This window comes from Penicillium diatomitis (assembly GCF_028827545.1).
Source record: "Penicillium diatomitis strain IBT 30728 chromosome Unknown utg000004l_segment0_segment0, whole genome shotgun sequence".
Lineage (NCBI taxonomy): Eukaryota > Fungi > Ascomycota > Eurotiomycetes > Eurotiales > Aspergillaceae > Penicillium > Penicillium diatomitis.
In genome coordinates, this window is record NW_026623176.1 from 2,177,497 (window position 1) to 2,196,363 (window position 18,867).

The 18,867-nt window shown below is 52.8% G+C and overlaps 8 protein-coding genes across 8 annotated transcripts; 3 read left to right on the forward strand and 5 right to left on the reverse strand.

The window, feature by feature from the left end:
- Nucleotides 1-387: 387 nt before the first annotated feature.
- On the forward strand, nucleotides 388-1,458 carry N7539_004033 (uncharacterized protein; the record flags this gene model as incomplete). The annotated part of the gene is made up of 2 exons (XM_056933635.1): nucleotides 388-549; nucleotides 1,291-1,458. 2 exons carry the CDS (start codon nucleotides 388-390, stop codon nucleotides 1,456-1,458), a joined length of 330 nt encoding a protein of 109 aa, XP_056791176.1.
- An 83-nt stretch (nucleotides 1,459-1,541) lies between these two features.
- Nucleotides 1,542-4,154, reverse strand: N7539_004034 (deadenylation-dependent mRNA-decapping factor PAT1; the record flags this gene model as incomplete). The annotated part of the gene is made up of 3 exons (XM_056933636.1): nucleotides 1,542-1,665; nucleotides 1,742-3,955; nucleotides 4,024-4,154. 3 exons carry the CDS (start codon nucleotides 4,152-4,154, stop codon nucleotides 1,542-1,544), a joined length of 2,469 nt encoding a protein of 822 aa, XP_056791177.1.
- A 1,473-nt stretch (nucleotides 4,155-5,627) lies between these two features.
- N7539_004035 (glycosyltransferase family 15 protein) lies at nucleotides 5,628-7,059 on the forward strand (the record flags this gene model as incomplete). Its single annotated transcript, XM_056933637.1, has 4 exons — nucleotides 5,628-5,675; nucleotides 5,805-6,557; nucleotides 6,638-6,926; nucleotides 6,995-7,059. 4 exons carry the CDS (start codon nucleotides 5,628-5,630, stop codon nucleotides 7,057-7,059), a joined length of 1,155 nt encoding a protein of 384 aa, XP_056791178.1.
- An 883-nt stretch (nucleotides 7,060-7,942) lies between these two features.
- N7539_004036 (mitochondrial 37S ribosomal protein uS12m) lies at nucleotides 7,943-8,624 on the reverse strand (the record flags this gene model as incomplete). Its single annotated transcript, XM_056933638.1, has 2 exons — nucleotides 7,943-8,008; nucleotides 8,070-8,624. 2 exons carry the CDS (start codon nucleotides 8,622-8,624, stop codon nucleotides 7,943-7,945), a joined length of 621 nt encoding a protein of 206 aa, XP_056791179.1.
- A 381-nt stretch (nucleotides 8,625-9,005) lies between these two features.
- On the forward strand, nucleotides 9,006-9,942 carry N7539_004037 (proteasome maturation protein; the record flags this gene model as incomplete). Its single annotated transcript, XM_056933639.1, has 3 exons — nucleotides 9,006-9,008; nucleotides 9,229-9,679; nucleotides 9,875-9,942. 3 exons carry the CDS (start codon nucleotides 9,006-9,008, stop codon nucleotides 9,940-9,942), a joined length of 522 nt encoding a protein of 173 aa, XP_056791180.1.
- Nucleotides 9,943-11,130: 1,188 nt separating this feature from the next.
- On the reverse strand, nucleotides 11,131-12,235 carry N7539_004038 (uncharacterized protein; the record flags this gene model as incomplete). The annotated part of the gene is made up of 3 exons (XM_056933640.1): nucleotides 11,131-11,288; nucleotides 11,383-11,466; nucleotides 11,566-12,235. 3 exons carry the CDS (start codon nucleotides 12,233-12,235, stop codon nucleotides 11,131-11,133), a joined length of 912 nt encoding a protein of 303 aa, XP_056791181.1.
- Nucleotides 12,236-13,456: 1,221 nt separating this feature from the next.
- Nucleotides 13,457-15,018, reverse strand: erg8 (phosphomevalonate kinase; the record flags this gene model as incomplete). The annotated part of the gene is made up of 2 exons (XM_056933641.1): nucleotides 13,457-14,564; nucleotides 14,657-15,018. 2 exons carry the CDS (start codon nucleotides 15,016-15,018, stop codon nucleotides 13,457-13,459), a joined length of 1,470 nt encoding a protein of 489 aa, XP_056791182.1.
- Nucleotides 15,019-17,272: 2,254 nt separating this feature from the next.
- Nucleotides 17,273-17,467, reverse strand: N7539_004040 (uncharacterized protein; the record flags this gene model as incomplete). Its single annotated transcript, XM_056933642.1, has 1 exon — nucleotides 17,273-17,467. The coding sequence occupies one exon, from the start codon at nucleotides 17,465-17,467 to the stop codon at nucleotides 17,273-17,275; it is 195 nt and encodes a 64-aa protein (XP_056791183.1).
- Between the last annotated feature and the right edge of the window lie 1,400 nt (nucleotides 17,468-18,867).

Sequence of the window (18,867 nt, forward strand, 5' to 3'; positions counted from 1 at the left end):
TCTGGAGGACCACTCCGATTGCTCTGAGGGTGCTCACATTGCACGTTGGAGAACGGTTCAGGTACTGGGAGACTGTAGACTGTAGACTGTAGTCACTTGGAAGACTACTAAGAGTCCGAAAGGAATTCTCAACCCCCGGTACCGTACCATCCATCTATGTAACCCTCTCCCTCTGTCCTGCGCTCATGTTGCAGACAACTCAAGGCAGATTCTCATGCAGGTTTCGAAAGACACCCCCCTCGTCGGTCCAGCCATGTCGACAGAAGACCAAGATTTCCGAAGCTCGATCCCCCAGGGATCTACAGTCAATCACCTGTTCCGTATAGAGAATGAGAGAAAGATCCACTATGCGCGCGACGGCTTCCCCCAATGCATCTCGAACACGTCATGATTCATGCCTCTTGCATGATTGGCACCTCTCTAGTCCGTGAATTCCTTTCAGATCCGGATGCTACAGTTGGATCCAATGATCCCGACTCGGCACATCGGGTCGAGACCACCGAAGGACCACTGAAGCCGATCGTGCAGTTCAGCGCCCCGAATCCCCTGGTCCGGACGCGGAGAATTCACGGTGCGTACCTGCTTACCCGTCCTGTGGCCCGACTCCCGAACCATCTACAAGGATCCAACCCACTAGTCAGTCGCTTGCCCCCGAGGCCCGCGGTCTGAATCAAATGGGAGAAAGGACCGGTGATGGGACCGCGACCTCCGCGCAATTCTCCACCTGTGAAAGGGAGGATTCTGGGACATGGAGAAATGCATTTGTGAAAGATCTGAGACAAGGAAATGTTTACATGATTAAAATGGATTCGATCCTTTGCTCGCTCGGGTTCAGGCCTGCTTAAGAGACCCGCTAGGATACATACACACACACACACCTCTCGCTTTCTGTCCACCTCGACATCGTGAATGACACAGTATGTTTGTCGCCCGGGCCACAGGCAACCGATCAACATGAGCCTTCAACTCAGCAGCGCCGGATGGGGTCCTCCCTTGCGAGGACGGCATCTTGGCCCAGGACAGCGGGGAGGAATGAACTTAACCACAAGACGTGGTGTCGACAGCAACGATCACCTCGCCAGAACGGAGGAACAAGAACTTGCTACTGGGAACTCAAAGGGCCAGGGTAAGAGGAAGAAATAATAAGATAGAAAGGACCCCGTTTCAAAAAAAAAAAAAAATTGGGGGGTCGCTGCTAGCCAGGGGAGACCAAGAAAGAGTAATACCCGGCGGACAAGAGAGAAGGTAATAAGGATGCCCGAGTAGATAAATGCTAGACCTCTCGAAGAGACATCACTCACGGTTGCAGCATTTGCAACGAAGATCGAGGTGCCGTCACCACCAGGGACCAAGCTCGGTCGGGTCTCTGAGATCGCCGCCACTGCACCAACGGTGACCACAGTGACAGAATCCCACGGGCGACGAACGCTCCACCGACGAGGCCCGCCATTTGAGTAATCCCACACCCCGTGAGAAGACTCGAACAGGATGACTTGGCCGGAAGGGACAAGAATATGTGTCTACAGTTTCACGGCCCAACTTCAACCAAGAAGTTCCACGTCAAGGCCGATAGCCCTCATGAACAGGTTGACATTGCCCAATCGCTGGCTAGCCATATCAGCGGGCAATGTCTTACTATAGCCAACAGTCTCCATAACCCGGTCCCTGATGGTGATTATGTTAGCATCGGGGGAAACACATGAGGATGGGGTCTTCGGAGAAGCGGGGAGGTCAGACTTACTTCACCGCAATGACGAGACGCTGCTGCTGCTCGGGGCTAGCACCGATACCCACCGCAGCCAGGAACTGCCACACATACATGTCGTCACCAGTATTGATAGCGCCAGGGAAGATCTCGGCAAGGGCGGGCTCCAGTGTATCAAAGAGAACGTTGAACTTCTCAACCCATTGTTGCCAATCTCGCTCGGAAGCCTGACCAGCTTCCTTGACAATCTCCGCACGACTGAGCAACATCGTGAGAATTCCAAGACCAACCTTGGTGCGGGCGACAGTCTGCACGTGTGTCTGAGCAATGATCAGGCCGAGGAGTCCGATGATGATATTGAAGGGAGCTTCGTTGACGTAGCCCAACAGACTGGGCATGACGGCCAGTGAGAAGAGATCTATGGATTCGCGCACCGCAAGTGATGGCTGTGCTTCGCCCGGAACGGGCTGTGCAAGACGCACCACATCCAAGCTATCCAGATGAACCACGATCATGGTCAGGATGGTGACTCTCTGTTCCTGGTCGATGTGGCGGAAAATGCGGGGAATCGCTTTTTTACCTTTGGGATATGAAAGGAAGGCGATGAAGGGATGGGGAGTAGTCGAGTTGGGGACGATAGGCTCCATGACCTTGAGAGCACGCCACAACTTCTGGTTCAGTAAGTGAACCTTTTGTCTCCATTCCATATGCGCTTGGATCGCTTCGGCATCGCCCTCCTCGGGTGGCGGTGGCATGGTTCGTTCCATGTCCTCCATGGCCATCAAGGCACTGTAAACACTCTCGATGTTCGTCAGGATGGATTTCCGGTCACTGAGGCTAAGATCGGACTGCACTTTCTTCGGCCGTGGGCCCTCGGAGCTGTCTGGTCGCTTAATGTTGAGCATGGGTTTGGGTGCTTTGGCATTGCTGAAGGAAATTTTTCCCAAACTACCCTCGATAATAAGCTGCTTGTTCTTCGGCTTGGCCTTTGCGGCTTCAACGGCCCGCTGAACCTGCTGTTGCATGCGCTGCATGTGATTATCAGCACTTTGGAATGCCCGACGATTGCCGTGCCCGCCCAGACGGTTGCCGGTTTGAAGAAGATAAGTCTGCGCAAAGTGGCCCAGGGGCTGGTGCGGATGCTGACGTGGGGCACCGCGAATCTGACTGTAAACCTGATAGTAGAAGTCCTCAGCCAGAACGGCTTCGGCGTCCGCGTCGGCCACATTGCCTGCAGCAGCCACGAGTTGCTGCAGCTGGATGCGGGTGATGAAGTTCTTGTCCTGGGGTGTCATCAGGCCATTTCCGCGTGAAAGGAGGAAAATCTTGTGATTGCGCTTCGCTCGTTTAGCATCCTCGACTAGGTAAGCATTACGCTGCTCTTCTGTCAAGTGCATAAGTTGCTGTGGGTTGGTGATTACCGGCAGGCCGCCATTAGGCCCACGCGATGGAGGGGGCGGCAGCTGCTGCACATGTTGGCCTTGCTGGCCTTGGACTGGACCGACGTTTCGGGGCCCTTGTTGAGGAATAACCTGCGGGGGCATCTGGGATTGCGGTCCACGCATTGGCGGAGGTCCAGACATGACAGGAGCACCATGAAGCTCTGCAATTCCGGGAGGCAGGCCGGGCATACCGGGAGGAAGCACGCCCTTCTCCATGGCCGCACGCAGATACTCGGGAGGGATTGCGGGGAATCCCTCGGGCACTCCCTGTGGAAACTGAGACGGGGGGTGGTAGGAGGGATCTCCTGGGTGCTGCGGCATTGATGATTGAGGATGCATCATGTGTCCAGGCTGGGAGCGTTGCCGCATTTGAGCCTCGACTTCTTCCAGGCTCATCATCGGTCTCCGAGACATGGGCTGAGCCGGCTCCGGCTTCTTCTGCGAGATACCCCAGACGCTTGACTTGGCCTGCAGATCAGGGATGAAGTCCGGATCCGAATACTTTTCATATCCAGAGCGCTTGTTGGAAGGGGGGTTCGTGGTGGCTGTCGGCATGGCGGCCGAGGCATTCGCCTGCTCCTGAGCCGGCATTGGCGCCGCGGAGGGATTTTGCAGCGCATAGCGAACCTGCTCTTCGCCAATGACATCGGCGACCTTAGCGGTGGTTCCGAAGAAGTCAAAGTCACGGCCGACTTGGCCTCCAGAACCAGGTCCGGCATCCGCACCACCGAAGGTGTCGTCATTGAACACGTCCTGATCATCGTCGAGCTGATCGCCAAGGCCGTCGTAGGTATCTTCAAAGTCGATGCTGTTGATCTGATCAGCTTCCTTCACGTTGCGCAATGAACGATCCATGAGATCCACGCCAACGCTTACCCATCGTCATCATCCTGAGCTTGCGCACGAGCTACCTCCGCAAAGGGATCTGGGTTCTCGAAGAAGCCCCGCGACGGACCGCCTTGCTGACGGTCCCGAGGGAGGTTGGTATCAAAACCAAAGAAAGACATGTTTCTTTGGTCAGATGCCAGTTCAAGTCAGGGACCAAGGAGGCGGTGGGAGAAGCGGCAGCGTTGGTGAGGGAAGACACGACCGGCGGGTGGTGGGGGAGGGAAAGGGAAGGTGCGAAGTTCTGGAGTCAAAGCCTCAGGCCACCAACCATCTCCATTTGACTTTCGGCACTCAACTCACCAGTTGGTCGCATGTGGAGTCAGTCCACAACCTGAACGGTGATTAACATGGCATCTACAGTTGGGGTAGCCTGGGTCTCGCAGACTGTTGGGGAAGTATCGAAGCGATTAGCAGGATAAATGCTGAGACTTGTAAAACAGTCTATATGTCACCTTACCAGGGGAAATTAACGAGCGTCAATTGTCATGATCCAAAGGTCTTGACTTGACACGAACTATAACTTGATTAAAACCACATCTGGATACTCGAGCAGATGCATTTTCAAGCAGGATAGATTCACTGATGGATTTCAGTCTGTTACCCCCATGTGATAAAATTGTCCTGGAAGGCCTTCGGTTGAGCTAATTGAGACTATGACCAGAATGAATGGGTTCTAGCCATGTAATGATCAGAACAGTAATCATATTCCTCGCCAAAATTACTTGCGATATTGAGCCTAACAAGAAACTACTACCTAATAGATGATCCTGCTACCGGGCGTATACAACCAAGATTGTAAGCGTTCCACCGACTATGGACCTACATACCTGCATGAACAAACATAACCGTGATATAGGAAGAGGGAGTACGCAACCCTGATCGTTTGTTATGCCTTCAACCACTGGAGATGTTTTATAAGGGGCAAAAGTCTTGTGCTCAAGCCCATTCAACGTTCCTTTTTCTCTGTTGTGGCGTGAGCAGTGAAATGCCCCAAATCTACGTGAAACCTTCCATTCACCAAAGGTAGCGAGTCCTGATGGAGAGCACAGATCAACAATATCAATGGCTCTGAGAGAATCGGAGGGCTAGGACCCAATATGCAGGCCAAGACCGAGTGAATCAAGGATCAAGGAATAATAATAACTTGACGGGGGGCCCCATCATGTCCAACCGGATTCCGGTCTCGTCCAAGAGCGGTTCGAATGTCTCGCCATGAAGTGAGACTACGCGGCTGATTGCGGTAGTACTAACCTTATGTTATTTGCGCGACCGAGCTCGACCTATTCCCTCCTTTCCCTCCCTCTCCCTAAACAAACCCTCTTCTCTCAATGACCTCGACTGCTGGCATCGTCACACATCAAATTGACTAGCGTCTCCGACCGTTGGCTCAGTGTACATTCGTTTCTCCCTTGCTGCTTCGTGTCCACATCGGTCCCCCTCGACGCACGTGTTGCATTCTTCCGTCAAGACCAAAGCAGAAGGTTAGGCTGCGATCATCTGGGTCTCGACTTACCCGCCGATTCAAGCACTCAAGTGAAACCTCCATCAAGTGACTCTTCAGAGTCCTTCCAACCCTTCTCCACCCTGCCGTCATGGCCATCTCTGCGCGATACACCAGGTATCTGGTGTTCGCCGTTGTGGTAAGCTAGCTACAAAGCAGCGATCGTCGACTTTGGTTTCCTACGCCGGTTGTCAACCTCCTAGATCGCCCTGAAAAAAAAAAAATAGCAGCAAAGGAATTGCCGCAATGCTAACAAGAAGTTGTGTAGGGGTTGACCTTTTTCTATTTCATCACTCGATCATCCTTCCAATTACCCAGCGCTGCCTCCCTTCCGCGCCCCAAACCGTCCTATGAGGACTTTAAATCACAGAAGCCCCAGAACACGGGGGTCAACAGCACCGAGCGAGTCAATGCAACCTTTGTGACCCTGGCACGCAACTCCGACATTTGGGAGATTGCCAAGTCCATTCGAACGGTGGAGGATCGGTTCAACCGCAACTTCAACTACGACTGGGTCTTTTTGAACGACCAAGAATTCGACGAGGAGTTCAAAAAGCTCACCACGTCCCTGGCGTCTGGTACCACCCACTATGGCAAGATTCCCACGGAGCACTGGTCCTATCCTTCATGGATCGATCAGAACAAGGCCCGTGAAGTGCGGGAAGACATGGGTCGCAGAAAGATTATTTACGGAGACTCGGAGAGCTATCGTCACATGTGTCGTTATGAATCTGGCTTCTTTTTCCGTCACCCGCTCATGATGAATTACGAGTACTACTGGCGAGTCGAGCCCAGCGTGGAACTGTTCTGCGACGTTCCTACCGACCCTTTCTTGTTCATGAAGCAGAACAACAAGAAGTACAGCTTCGTGATTAGCTTGTACGAATACATCGATACCATCCCCACCCTGTGGGACAGCACGAAGAAGTTTTTGCAGGCACATCCCGAACATATTGCCGAAAACAACGCCGTGGACTTTGTTAGTGATGATGGCGGTGAAACCTACAACAAATGCCACTTTGTATGGAAATTCTTTTCTCCCCTTCAAGATCTGTGATGTGACAGTTGGAGGGATTGAAACTGACCAAGCTTTTGTCGCAGTGGTCCAACTTCGAGATCGGTAGTCTCGAGTGGCTTCGGTCTCCAGCCTACATTGATTATTTCTCTTCCTTGGACCAAGACGGCGGCTTCTTCTACGAGCGATGGGGTGATGCGCCAGTGCACTCCATCGCTGCTGCGACCATGCTCAAAAGGGATGAGATTCACTTTTTCAACGAGATCGCCTACTACCACGTTCCATTCACCCATTGCCCCAGTTCCGAGCAGACGCGGCTGGATCTGCGTTGCCATTGCAAGCCCCAAGAGAACTTTGACTGGAAGGACTATTCTTGTAAGTGTTCACGCTGGGCCAGTGCACGGCTCATGACGGGTGCATGGCAGAGGCTAACGTAGTATCAGGCACCTCTCGCTGGTTCTCCGTCAACAATCTTCAGAAGCCCGATGGCTGGGACAAGAAAGATTGACTTCGGGCTCTCGGTCACTACGCGGTTGCTTTAGCTCTTATCTGCATTATGGTCGTGGTCGGTAGCCAAACGGCACGAACGCAGATTTTGGAAAGGCTGCGTGTGGTGATTAGGTTTGCTGCGACCGTCATGGCATGGTGCTACGGCACCTATCAAAACAAGATTGTAAAGAAAAAAGATTCTGAACGACGGGAGTGGGGAGTGAAAGACTCTTCATCGCTGCCTTCGGAGTCCATTATGAGTCTGTCTCGAGAATTTCCACGTCGCGATTCTTGATTGATCTAAGGCTGAAGGATCGTTGACTCGATCGTTGGAGACTTTTATACCTCGACATTTTACTTCTCAACTTCGCTTGCCACAAATATTCCCCTTCTCTGCCAGTTTGACATTACATGTTGAATACATCAATCCCTCTTGTCTTGGATCGACTTCATGAAGCGAGTTGCATTGATTGGTTGGGCTGAAATCTCACTGGATGAGTGCTTGGCAAGGTCATTGGATATCTGTCTATTTATCAAGATTGTCATCTTCGATTCAAGAAAGTCTGTCTCGTCGTTTGATTTCTGTTTTCGATCAGCGGTTTCTGTTCCTGTCTTAGGGTGAATTACGGTAGGCAAGTAAGGTACACTCATCGCGTCACTTGAATATACTGGTATGGATGATGGAATCCGGTCCAAACGTATCAATGATTGCTCCATAATTGTACATGCAGATAACTAATCGAATACCACTCGCGTAGACACAATAGATATGACAATGTCGGCCGTGTCACTGTCCACGACCTTGATCGGCCATTGCTCCGGGTCGAAGCAAGCCCTCATGATGAAACTTGTACCATGGCAGAGCTTTTATCCTACACATCACCATGTTCCAATTCAACCGTTTAGCTGCTCTTGGGCTTCTTTGTTCCATACTTGGACCGACTCGTCACACGGCTTCCAACACCACCCTGTGAATCAATCTGTTAGCTGGAGTCTCACCCTGAAAGTAGCTTCACCCAGACAACTCACCAAATCCATGGCGCCGCGAACAAGAGTATATTTCACACCAGGACAATCCTGGGCTCTGCCACCGCGAACCTGGACAACACTGTGCTGCTGGATATTGTGACCCTCGCCGGGAATATAGCAAGTCACAACCTTGCCCGTACTCAACCGCACTCTTGCAACCTTGCGCTCTCCCGAGTTGGGTTTCTTGGGCTTCGTGATACCCGTCTTCACACAGACACCCTTGAGCGCAGGGTGGTTCTTCAGTGCGGGCGAGCGACCACGGCGCGCGCGTTGGCCGGTCCGACACCCGCGTCGGACTTGGTTGTAGGTTGCACGGACGATGGGGGAGCTTGAAAATTGGCGGGCGGAGAGGGTGTTGAGGGCTGTCTGGGTGCGGAAGACAGGGGCGAATGTGAAGCGGTTTGTGATTGAGGGCGTGGATGTGGTGGTTGTCCGGCGAGCAAAAAGGCTGGCTGAGGAGGTTGTGAGAGAGCGGATGGTGGATGGTTTTGGCGCTTGGGCTTGAGCGAGAGTTCGCAAGGCCCGAAGGACTACATGCGATATTAACTGAGGCATTTTGCTTTGTGTGTGTGTGTGTGTGTGTGTGTGTGTGTGTGTGTGTCGGATATCGGGCGGGGAATTAAAAACGGCTGTTTCCTCCAACCTGGACTGTGATGTGCAACTTCTCGGGGAACTTGAAGATCGAGAGTTGAATCACGTGACACTCGACGGTGCGAACAGCGCAGTGGGTCCGCGTGTGTGGCCGGAGGAGCTGGACGCGCGGGTGCTCTCTGCCTGACTGATCGCCGACGAGAGTCCTCCGTTACTTCAGTCATCAGTCTCGTTGTTTTCCACGCTCACCCTCTCTGATCTTCCTGCTTGACGCACTTCAGACCCTCCAGATTTCATCGACTCTACTACACGAGAGCTATTTGAAGCAGTTGCCAATCATTCACAATGGTACGTTATGGAGCTTCCGGTCCTAGAACGTCACACTTGAATTACACCTAGCTCCGCCATGACGCCGTCTACGGCCAAAAGCCATGCTTGATATTGCTCTACCATCATCATTTTCCTAGCCACTCATACTATCAAGACTACCCGCTCCATGACCCCAGACAGACATGTATCTGCAACATCTATTGTGTGATCCAGACAACTAACTCCCTGGTTTGTCCAGTCTCTCCGTATCGCTCCTCCAAGCGGTAACCGCACCTCCACAACCAACACCACCACCCGCCAGCAGACCTCACAAGCTGCTCAATTGACAAAGGGCGCCCCTTCTGCCCCCGGTCTGCCCGACACGCTCCGCAACAAGCTCACTCTCCCCGCCACGGCCACCGCCTCGTCCACCAACCACCCATCCTTATCAGAGATCCCGGCCTCCACACACCCCCTGGAAGCCCGGCTGCTAGCCTGGCGTGCCACCCAAGAGGCGATGCACATGGAGTCTCTGCGCCGAGTCTACGGCATCGCCGAGCCTGTACGTCGTGGAATGGAGCTGAAGATTGTCCGAGACGGCACGTTCCGGCCTGCTGTCTTGGGAGGAATGCGAGGCGGCAATGTGCACGAGGATATTCTTACCATTGGTGGAAGAGACACGGAAATTGGCTGGGAGGATGTGTTCCATGGTATGTTGCCTCTTCTTCTTCTTCTTCTTCTTCTTCTTCTTCTTCTTCTTCTTCTTCTTTTCCCCGTGTGCCTTTGGGGGGTCTGGCTTTGGTGGTGGGATTCTGGATCCGGAGTCAACCGGGCTACTTCACTGGAATATGGGCGCATTGAGAATGGCTTGCTGGTCATAGCTAACGTTGTTTGATTCTGTTTAGGCGACGAGCTCCGCGAGCCGCCCTCGTTCCACGACGAGATGGAGAAGAGGCTGAAGATGGACTATTAAGCGTAATGAGTGATCACCGAGGAATATACTTGTATTCGAGTCGTTTGCCTGTCACGCATCCAATTCTTTCTTTCGTCTCCTGCACCTTTATATCTGGAGATGATCTGTGTAGGGACTCCCATGCTACAGAGCTTGTTCCATGGCGGAAAACGCTTCCTCGCGCATCTAGAGCACCAGTCTCGAGACCGCTAGATGATTTGCATCTCCGCATTAATATGGCCTAAATAAATTTCAAAACGAGGGCTGAATGCAAGAGTACAACGCTGGAAAAATTCGTTTCTTAGTAGCTCCACTCGGCTGCTTTGCACAAGTCCACGAAGCGCATCTTGGAAACTCCGTCGCAATCAAAATCAAGATCAGATAACGAGGGATACGAAGGAAACTCAATAGTCTCTCAGACGGAAGTTTTACCTGCTTCAGTTTCATTTACATCGAGGTAGGAGCTCTTTTCGGTATTTTTGAAGAAAGAAACGACGGCATAGGGATTTGCTGTATGTACCAGAGGACCGTAAGAATATACACTGTGACAAGAAACTCCGACCCCTCCCCCCAAAAAAGAAAACCTGCAGACAAGGCCCAAGAATGCGAAAGAATCGAGCAAGAGTGGCCGAGGTAAAAGACAACAACAAAGTGGCGTATGCATTGATTTCCGAGAAACAGTAGAGCCCCGCCAAGACGATGAACCCGAGAAGAAAGGGATACACACCAGACAATGAGGAACAGCTTGGATCAGGGCCACAGATCGAGGTGAGTAGAGAGGATATTGCACGAACAAAAGAGATCGGGTGGTTGGGGTATATGGGTGAATGGGAGTCGAAAGGAAAAGGCTAAGGAGAGGAAGGGTATAGAAAGGCACGGCTCAATGGGGGGATGGACATATGGCCGACAAAAGGATGGAGAAGATATCTAGTGGCTGGGTAGGCAGATCTCCAGCCGCGTGGCGCAAGCGATGGCAGGCCAGGCTGGTGTGAAATTGCAGCGGAAAAAATTGGAGGTGGACGGCGAACTGAGGCACTTGCGCGTTTCCTCTGCAGCCAGGCAGTGAAGAAACGAGCTGATGACGGCCGGAACATGACAGCCTCTTCGCAATGCGATGAAGTCATTCGAAAAAAAAAAGACAGCCAGATGATCTGCATGACATCAAGGGGAGACTTAATATCGAGTCCCAAGGGGATCGAGAGGAAGAGTTTACTGGATAATGCATCGGCATCCAGGACTACGTTCGCTTGCCTCACGCTCACGGCTCATATGCGACTTTGCGCCCTTGGCATCTTCCTCGTCGATGATTTCCTGCGGCTTGACCGTCATGTGTACGACATTGGGATGGTCTGCGCTGAATCTTGAATCTGTTGCACACGAAATACGGATCAGGACGACTGGCCAAACGATGGCTCGATCCCCACTCGGGGAGGAAAAGAAACAATACGAGATGGTACTTACCAGACAAAGGCGACTTGTCGTCCAATAATTTGCCAAAGGAGATCAAACGGATGGCACTGGGCGACGAAGGTCGAGTCTCCCAGTCTATTCGAAAAGACAATAGAGGTTAGCTTGGTACATGAAATACACTTGAAGGCCTCGCCACATCGCAGCAGGTCGTCTCGATATGAAGTAGAGGCTCACCTGATCGCCATTCCCGCCAAATGAGCTCTTTAAGCGTATACACGCTCATCGCGAACGGATCATCATTCTCGACGCTGACAGATTGCTTTCGCAAGTACTTGGTGTCAATTGTAAATGGGTGTCGGGATCCTGTCGTCAACAACAAAGTGATCATGAGGGCGGGACCTGCATGCTCCGTCTCTTTGCCTTCCTCGACCTCCGACGGGTCTGATGAGGGCTCTGCAGTGGCCTTGGGCTCGTGAGACTCCATCGACGGAGACTCCGCAGAACTGGGCAGCGCCGCGGGTGTCGCGGCCGTGTCGGCAGGGGGTTGACTCGTGCTGATGCTTGTATTTGCTGTGTCGTGGGCAGGAGACTGAACGGTGTCGGTCGCGGGGGTGGTCGCTGCGGTGGCAGCGATCGGGTCGACGGGTTCGCCACCGGTTGCGGGGTGCTGAGGCGCAGTAGCTGCTGCATTCTCCTCGGATGAAGGTTGGGGAGCGGCCGCCGACGAAGTGGGAGACGGCTCAACATGTGCGACCGTGTCGGACGTGACTGGGGAGGGAGCGGTGGACTTGGTGGTGTCGTGCTCAGGGTGAGCGCTCAGTTGCGGAGTCGTGGTGGTGGCTCCCGACTCGAGAGCATTGCTGGAATCAGCCACCCCAGACTCCGGATGATCGGTGGAGGACATGATCGCGACCGCCCCAGTGAGTGATGATGCAATTAGCGTCCCCGGGCAGATACAAGAGGTTGTGGATGAGCAGCCCCCGAGGGTGAGAGAGTCTTCAAGATGCAGAGATTGAGCTGTGAGAAAGAAAGCGATCGGCGTAGCCCAAAGGAACCTAAAGAAAAGAGGAGGAGGAGAAAGAGGACGTGGTCGGACGGTCGATCGGCCCAGACGTGAGGAGTCGACCCCTAAGCGGGAGGCGCTGGGACAATTCTTGGTCACTAGCGAAACCACACCCTCGTTCGGACGAGTGACTTCTGGTGGTGAAGCTTTGGTTTTTAGGTTTGGCTTGAATATGAGTCGGATTCTCGTGGTGGACTCGGCAGAGTGATGATCACCAGGAGGATCTTTCCATACAAGAGTGTTTTTCCCCCTGGGACTGGCCAAAGGATCTACATGAAGAGGAACAAGAAAGCGGTTACACCACTTCAAACGTGTTTGGTCGTTTGAAGAGGACCATGGCCCCGTGGAATTTCAGGAGGGCCGTCCGCAATTGGCAGACAAAGCACACTCAAGCGCAATCGACCTTGCGCGCATGGAATGGCTCCTGGTTTAATGGCTCACAATAGCCTCTCAGGTGCCAGCCCCTGCTGTCATCTGCAGCTTGTATTTGCGCTTGTGCTCATGCATGGACCCTCTGGTTTTCGAAGAGCAGCAGCGGTTGTCCTTTTGAGATTGACGAACTTGGCAACGCGGACTCCAGCCAGAGGGAGGCATTGTACTCATCGAACCTCCATTGACTCGACGCTCCTCCATGCAGCCTCACCCTCAAAGAGTCCCTCGAGAGGTGTCAAAGCACGAAAAATCTACAGCGACAGAGACAACGATGAAACATCACGCTAGGCTGCTAGGTGGATCCCGTTTGCCCGACGAAGCAAATCTCACTGACGGTCACCTCCGCTTACGTTTAAATGAAAGAAGAATATAGAGCTGTAGTTTGACCCATTTGAATTATGCTAAGAATGAAGGAGGAGCACGCTGGTTGAATTGAGCAGGGGCATTGAGTTCCAAGCCCAGAGACGACACAAGCAAATGACATCACGGGGACTTCCCAAACTAGTCGATGTAGAGTGGAAGTGATCGAAAAGGGCGGAAAGAAAACTTCGATCGACTGAAGAAGCGTGCCTCGAAACGCACTTCACATGTAACAATGGTTGGCATTCAGACGAGTCGAGTATGAAGCGGTCACACCCAGCCAGCGTATTGCTTCAACTCCTCATTCATCACGCCGTCCGAACCGTGTCGCACACCCAGTAGTCGGACCTTGCCAATTTTCCCACCAAAGTCGTCTTCAACGGCACTTTCATAGGTTACAAGCCGCTCATTCAACCGCGTAACGACCGACGGATCGTCTCGGATCAGCAAAACGATGGCGTCGTAACCACCCGCACCTGGAACGACACCGCCAATAACTCCATCGATCTCTGTCAAGCTGTCCAGCAGCTCGGTCTGTACACGGGGCTCAATAGGGACCTCGGTCTGGCGAGTCATGGCACGGATGAGGTGTCGGGTACGCTGGAGCAGGGCCCCAACTTCTGTGAACTCGTTGTCCGCGTTGGCATCGGGGTGTTGGGCCAGACGCTTCAGTTCTTGTCGGAGACGCTCATTGTTATTTTGGAGAGTCCCCCACAGAATGTCGGCCTCTTGGCGGTTGTTCTTCCTCCACTCGAGAACCTTCTTCACCATGGAGGGCGTTTGTGAGCCACACTCCACATCGCAGAGGACCATCTGCATCCCTCGGGGCAGCTGCATGCCAAAGTCGACGCACTCGGTATCCCAGGGATGTTTGGGGTCGACGTCCTCCACAATTGCGAACAATCGCTCGTCAAACCCACTGCTGCCTACGTCCCCAATAGACTCGAGGATTGCAGGCGAAAAACGCTTGTAGAGGCAGGACCCATAAACTGCCGCAGCCACATCGAACCCAGATCCCACTTTGCCCTGAGCGGCACAGTGCGCCGCTTGGGCCAGGTTGTGCAGCTTATCTCGGCCGACAGCAAGGTCACTTGCCTGCATTGTACGATGAATCACCAACGCCGACACAAGTGCCGTGACCAGGGCGGCCGAGGAGCCCAGTCCCGTCTTGTGGGCTTCTAGCAAGGGAACACCAAAGTGGACGAAGCGCTCCGATGGGGCCTTTATGGACCAGTCTTTCGAAGTGGCAGTTTCCGAGTAATAGTCGTTGTCTGCGAGAATCGTGACTGTCAGGGATCCAAAGTCCTTGGAATCCGCAACGTAGCTGATGTAGGTCAGGGCGTAGCTCAAGGAGGTCTCAACGAAAGGATTACGAGGTCTGGAAAGAATCGATCACCAAGTTAGTGTCAAGAAGCACGGGGTATGGACTCATATTGGCATCGGAAATGAGGGAGTGGGGGACAATCCTACCCTTTGCTCTTCTGAACCGCTTTCACACCTCCACCGTTCTCACATCGTTGAACACCATACTCCCAGATCGCATCCTTGAATTGCGGCGAAACAACCACAATGGTATCTTGCTCTTCTACCACTTCATCTTCGGCTTTGTTGTCATGCGCATCGCCACTGGGAGCTGTTGATCGCACATCTGCGCTGGCGGTGGATGGGCCCCGACGGTGACCCCTTCTCTTCTGCTGGACCACAACGTGGATGCGCGCATCGAGCGCAAAGACTGTGCCGGTGTATGCGCGATCGAGAACCAAATACCCGCCAGTCAACAAGACCTTGCCTGGGGCAGACAAGGCCGTGATTGAAGAAGGTTGGGGGGACATGGATTTTGACCGAAGTTGGTGGAGGGAAAGGCGGGGTGGAGAGAGACACCAGGCGATTGTACAGAACGCCCCGCAAAAAAAGTGATCGAGGTACAAAGTCTGTCGACGTTCCGAGCGGGGAGTTCACGCTTGACGATGATTACGAATCCCCAGTTCAACGAAGCAAGTTCTTCTGCTTCTTGACAATCCTGATGAATGGGACTCAGTGGGAAAGGTAGACTAAGTGGAGAGCGTGCTGATCTGTGTGCGAGGAGCACGCCCCCAGTCCGATGAGGGTTGATTGTATTCAAATCTCCTAAAGCGGACTAGCGACATGGGCTAGGCAAGGGAATCTTCCTCTGCTGCAGTCGAGCAATATCAGGGAATGCAGTGCATCTGACAATTTCCCGACACTCAAGCTACCACTCGAATGGTCAAGAATGCGAGCTGGGAGAGCAAACGGGTTATCGAGAATTCAGCACTCTTGTTCATCATACCCATGAGTGCATGGAGGTGGATAGTAAAGGAGGGATCACCACCATGGGGTTGACAACTTGACACAACCCTTCTATACATTGACGCATAGGTGTTCCAGTCTCGAATTGGCCTTCTCTACACCGCGCCAGCCTGAGCGTGACACCTCATGCGCATGTGCCCGAATACCAGCATCTCGAGCGGCTATCAAATTCGCGGGGACGGAAGGTTTGCTCTTTCAAAGCCCACCGCTGCCACGTCTCGATATTCGACATCAGCCACCGTGCATCTCACATGTCCACTACGAGGTAGATCGAACTGAGCTCAGTATACGTGAAACCGTTGGCTGGTGGAATCCTTCCCTACAATTTCTGATTTCAACGTACCAAAGACGTCTCCAAGAGAGTCTAGCCATACCCGGTCTCGTCTTTGCCATGACGCCCTCGAGTTTTTATTGCAACTACCTTTTGGAGCGAATAGGTATGACCATCTCGGAATTTGACAAAAGAAAGAATTAAACGACCAGGTCTCTGCCCGCCTAATCGTCCGAGAACGCGATACGCAGATTGGAGCATACCCATCCGCCGAATAGGGTGCGCTGTGCAGTGCGTAGTTGTGTACTAGGAATACGGAGATATGGGGTCCATCCTGCTATATACTCGGCCGAATCAAGGTAGACCCGCACAGAGTAGAGGTCGTCCGGATGTCGAAAGGTAACATACACTCCAAAAAGGTGACACGAGCCGATCGAACGAGGTGGACCAAGCTGCATGTGGTAATCCTGGTACAGATCTGCGCTCGTTCAAAGTTCGGTAACTGCTGTGTCGCTGCCCGCTCGAGGTCTGTTTCCAAAGCGTTCCAAATGTGGAAAGCAAAAACTTGTTTATGCGGCATCAGCTGGCGCCACTCAAGTCGAGCTGGCATGTCAATGACCAACCCGTCAGCAAATCTCCTAGACGGCCTGCTCTTTATCAAGTTCTGGATTGGGTTGTAAGACCCCGGGCCAGGAACTTCTGACATGGGACGGCTGTCAGCCTAGTCCAGTTGAAGTTGCGAATCTCTGCGCAGCAAGACGGACCGTCCGTGGCCCAAAGATCCGCTTTGATTGAGCCAGGCTCGAGGGCGAAGGTTCGAGCTTACAGCACATTGAGTGAGCTGTATAGTAATGACCAGGCAAATGAATAACGACGTCAAACCTCCTTCACGAAATTTTGCTGGTCGGTAAGTACGTCGATGCCGACATCAATTGCAAGAATTTGCCGCTCGCTTCAATGAATACATGCCTAGACTTCACATCAAATTGCTGGTCAAATAGCTGGTCATGTCGACGAGTGCGGATCGTAGATCTCCTCTCCGCTCGATGATGGAACACATGTGAACGGCCAGGGGGAGAATTTGTCAGATCTAGATCTAGATCTCGATCCAGAAAGTGTCTTCGTGGGGAGATCCAATGACAGAGGGTGGTTGCTATACGAAGACGATCAGATCGACAATCTGCTTCCTCCCACGGCGGGCAAGAACGTGAGTGCATCGGTCGATGGGTCTTGGCATCGTCATGCCGGTTCAGCGGGCTTCCATTTCGTCAAAGCTTCCGTTTTGACTCAGATCCACGATGCGAGCTGAAAAGATATCCAGCCACATGTTTATTATTGTTGGCCCTTTGACCCCGTTGTATCACGATACAGTACGTCGAAGGAGAATCTTAGATCGATCGTGGGGGGGGGGGGTTTCTCAAGATGACGATTTCCCGTCGCATTCACACGTCATGGGAAAAGGATGGAGACAGCAGGTCAACATACAGTCACTTATCAGAGGCGAGAAGCGATGCACTCGTCCGAGAAATAAGCTCTTCGTCCGGCAAGCCCTTTGCGCCGAGTGTGCTTCGCCGAGTGTAGCCAGCAATGGCCGTTCCTCGGGAGAGAACCACAATCAGATCAAGTGAAATAAGCCGGGAGCGTGAGCCCAGGAACAGTGAGACACAGTCCGTAAGAGCCATGGTAGTAGTACTGTAGTGGTAGTAGTGAACATGGATTGTTCAAGATCTCCAACCAGAGAGTATATCAGATAATCAGTATACTACAGGTGATTATGCTCGGATACTGGAATAGGCAACTTCATGTGCCCGAGTTAAACACCGTCCGTTAACCCCGTCGGACAGTCCGGGACGCCGCGCCGACGGGGAACGAGAGCGACGACTCCGGCGCGAAGCACGGACAAGAAAAAGAACCGGAACTTGGTGACTCATCCCGCCGTCGCGTCTTGCCTGTTGGAGCCTCCTTTGCACAGTTTGCATCCTCTTTTGCCCGATCGACCGGAGCTTTTCCCCTCCGTCATTGGCTGGCTCCCGTAGTCGCGCCGTTCGTCGACTGCTGAATCATGAATACGGGGCAGGTGACCCTCTCGAAATGGATGGATGCTGACATGAGATGATGAGACAGTCAGAAAACCGGGGCCCGGGAGGAAAGTATATCGACATTCTTCAATTGTTTGCTACGATCTGATACGGGAATCTCTACCACCACCCGGAATCGTCAACATCAAAGTCGATTACCTATTGCAGGAGGTATCTCTTAACGGTCATTTTTCTCCCTTCTATTTTGCCACAAATGATCTGGCTTCTTCAAGGGGTCGATGAGTCTCTCAATCGACACGTACCCTGGAACGACCCAAGGAGGCTGAGCTGGAGCACGATTGACGTATCGAAAACAAGAGTCAGGCATCATGAAGACCTCGGCGCCGATAGATCAGATCGTTGAACATTGCAGTGCCGACGGTCGACAAAGGACAGAGAAACAGAGGATTGCCCCATGGCCAGTATTGCATATGATGAAACATGTCAGGAATAGGTGTACAATCATACAATAGAGGCAGGGTCCATTGGCACCGTGGCACACGAGGTATTGCTGTAGAGTGTAGATCGAGTCCAAGGCCACACGCGACAGCTCTCCAAGTACCCAGTACCAGTACCAGACCACCAGTACCTCCGACCTGCAGCGGAGCCGGAGAGGATCGGCCTGGAGGTGCACCCGGTGCACCCAAAGGGACGGACCCATTCACTGGCAGTCTGGCGCACTCTCAGCCAGGCTCCACTACGATGCGACTCCTTCACCTTCCAGAATCCCCTGCATTCCTTATTTGTGAGGCCCTGTCGCCTGTCCAGTCATTATTTTTTTTGTTCCTCCTCGTCCATGCAAATCGCACTGTCTGCTTCTCCCCTTCTCCTGCTGGGTCATCCCTAAACACCCTTCCCATCTTCGTCCACAATCCACCGAGTCGACTTCCCATATTGACGGTGTCTGTCTGTGGCACCCTTCTAGATAACAACTTCTATACCGATCATAGTTCGACACCATCCTTGAATATTAGCGCGTTCATTGGCGACAAGAGTCGTTCAAT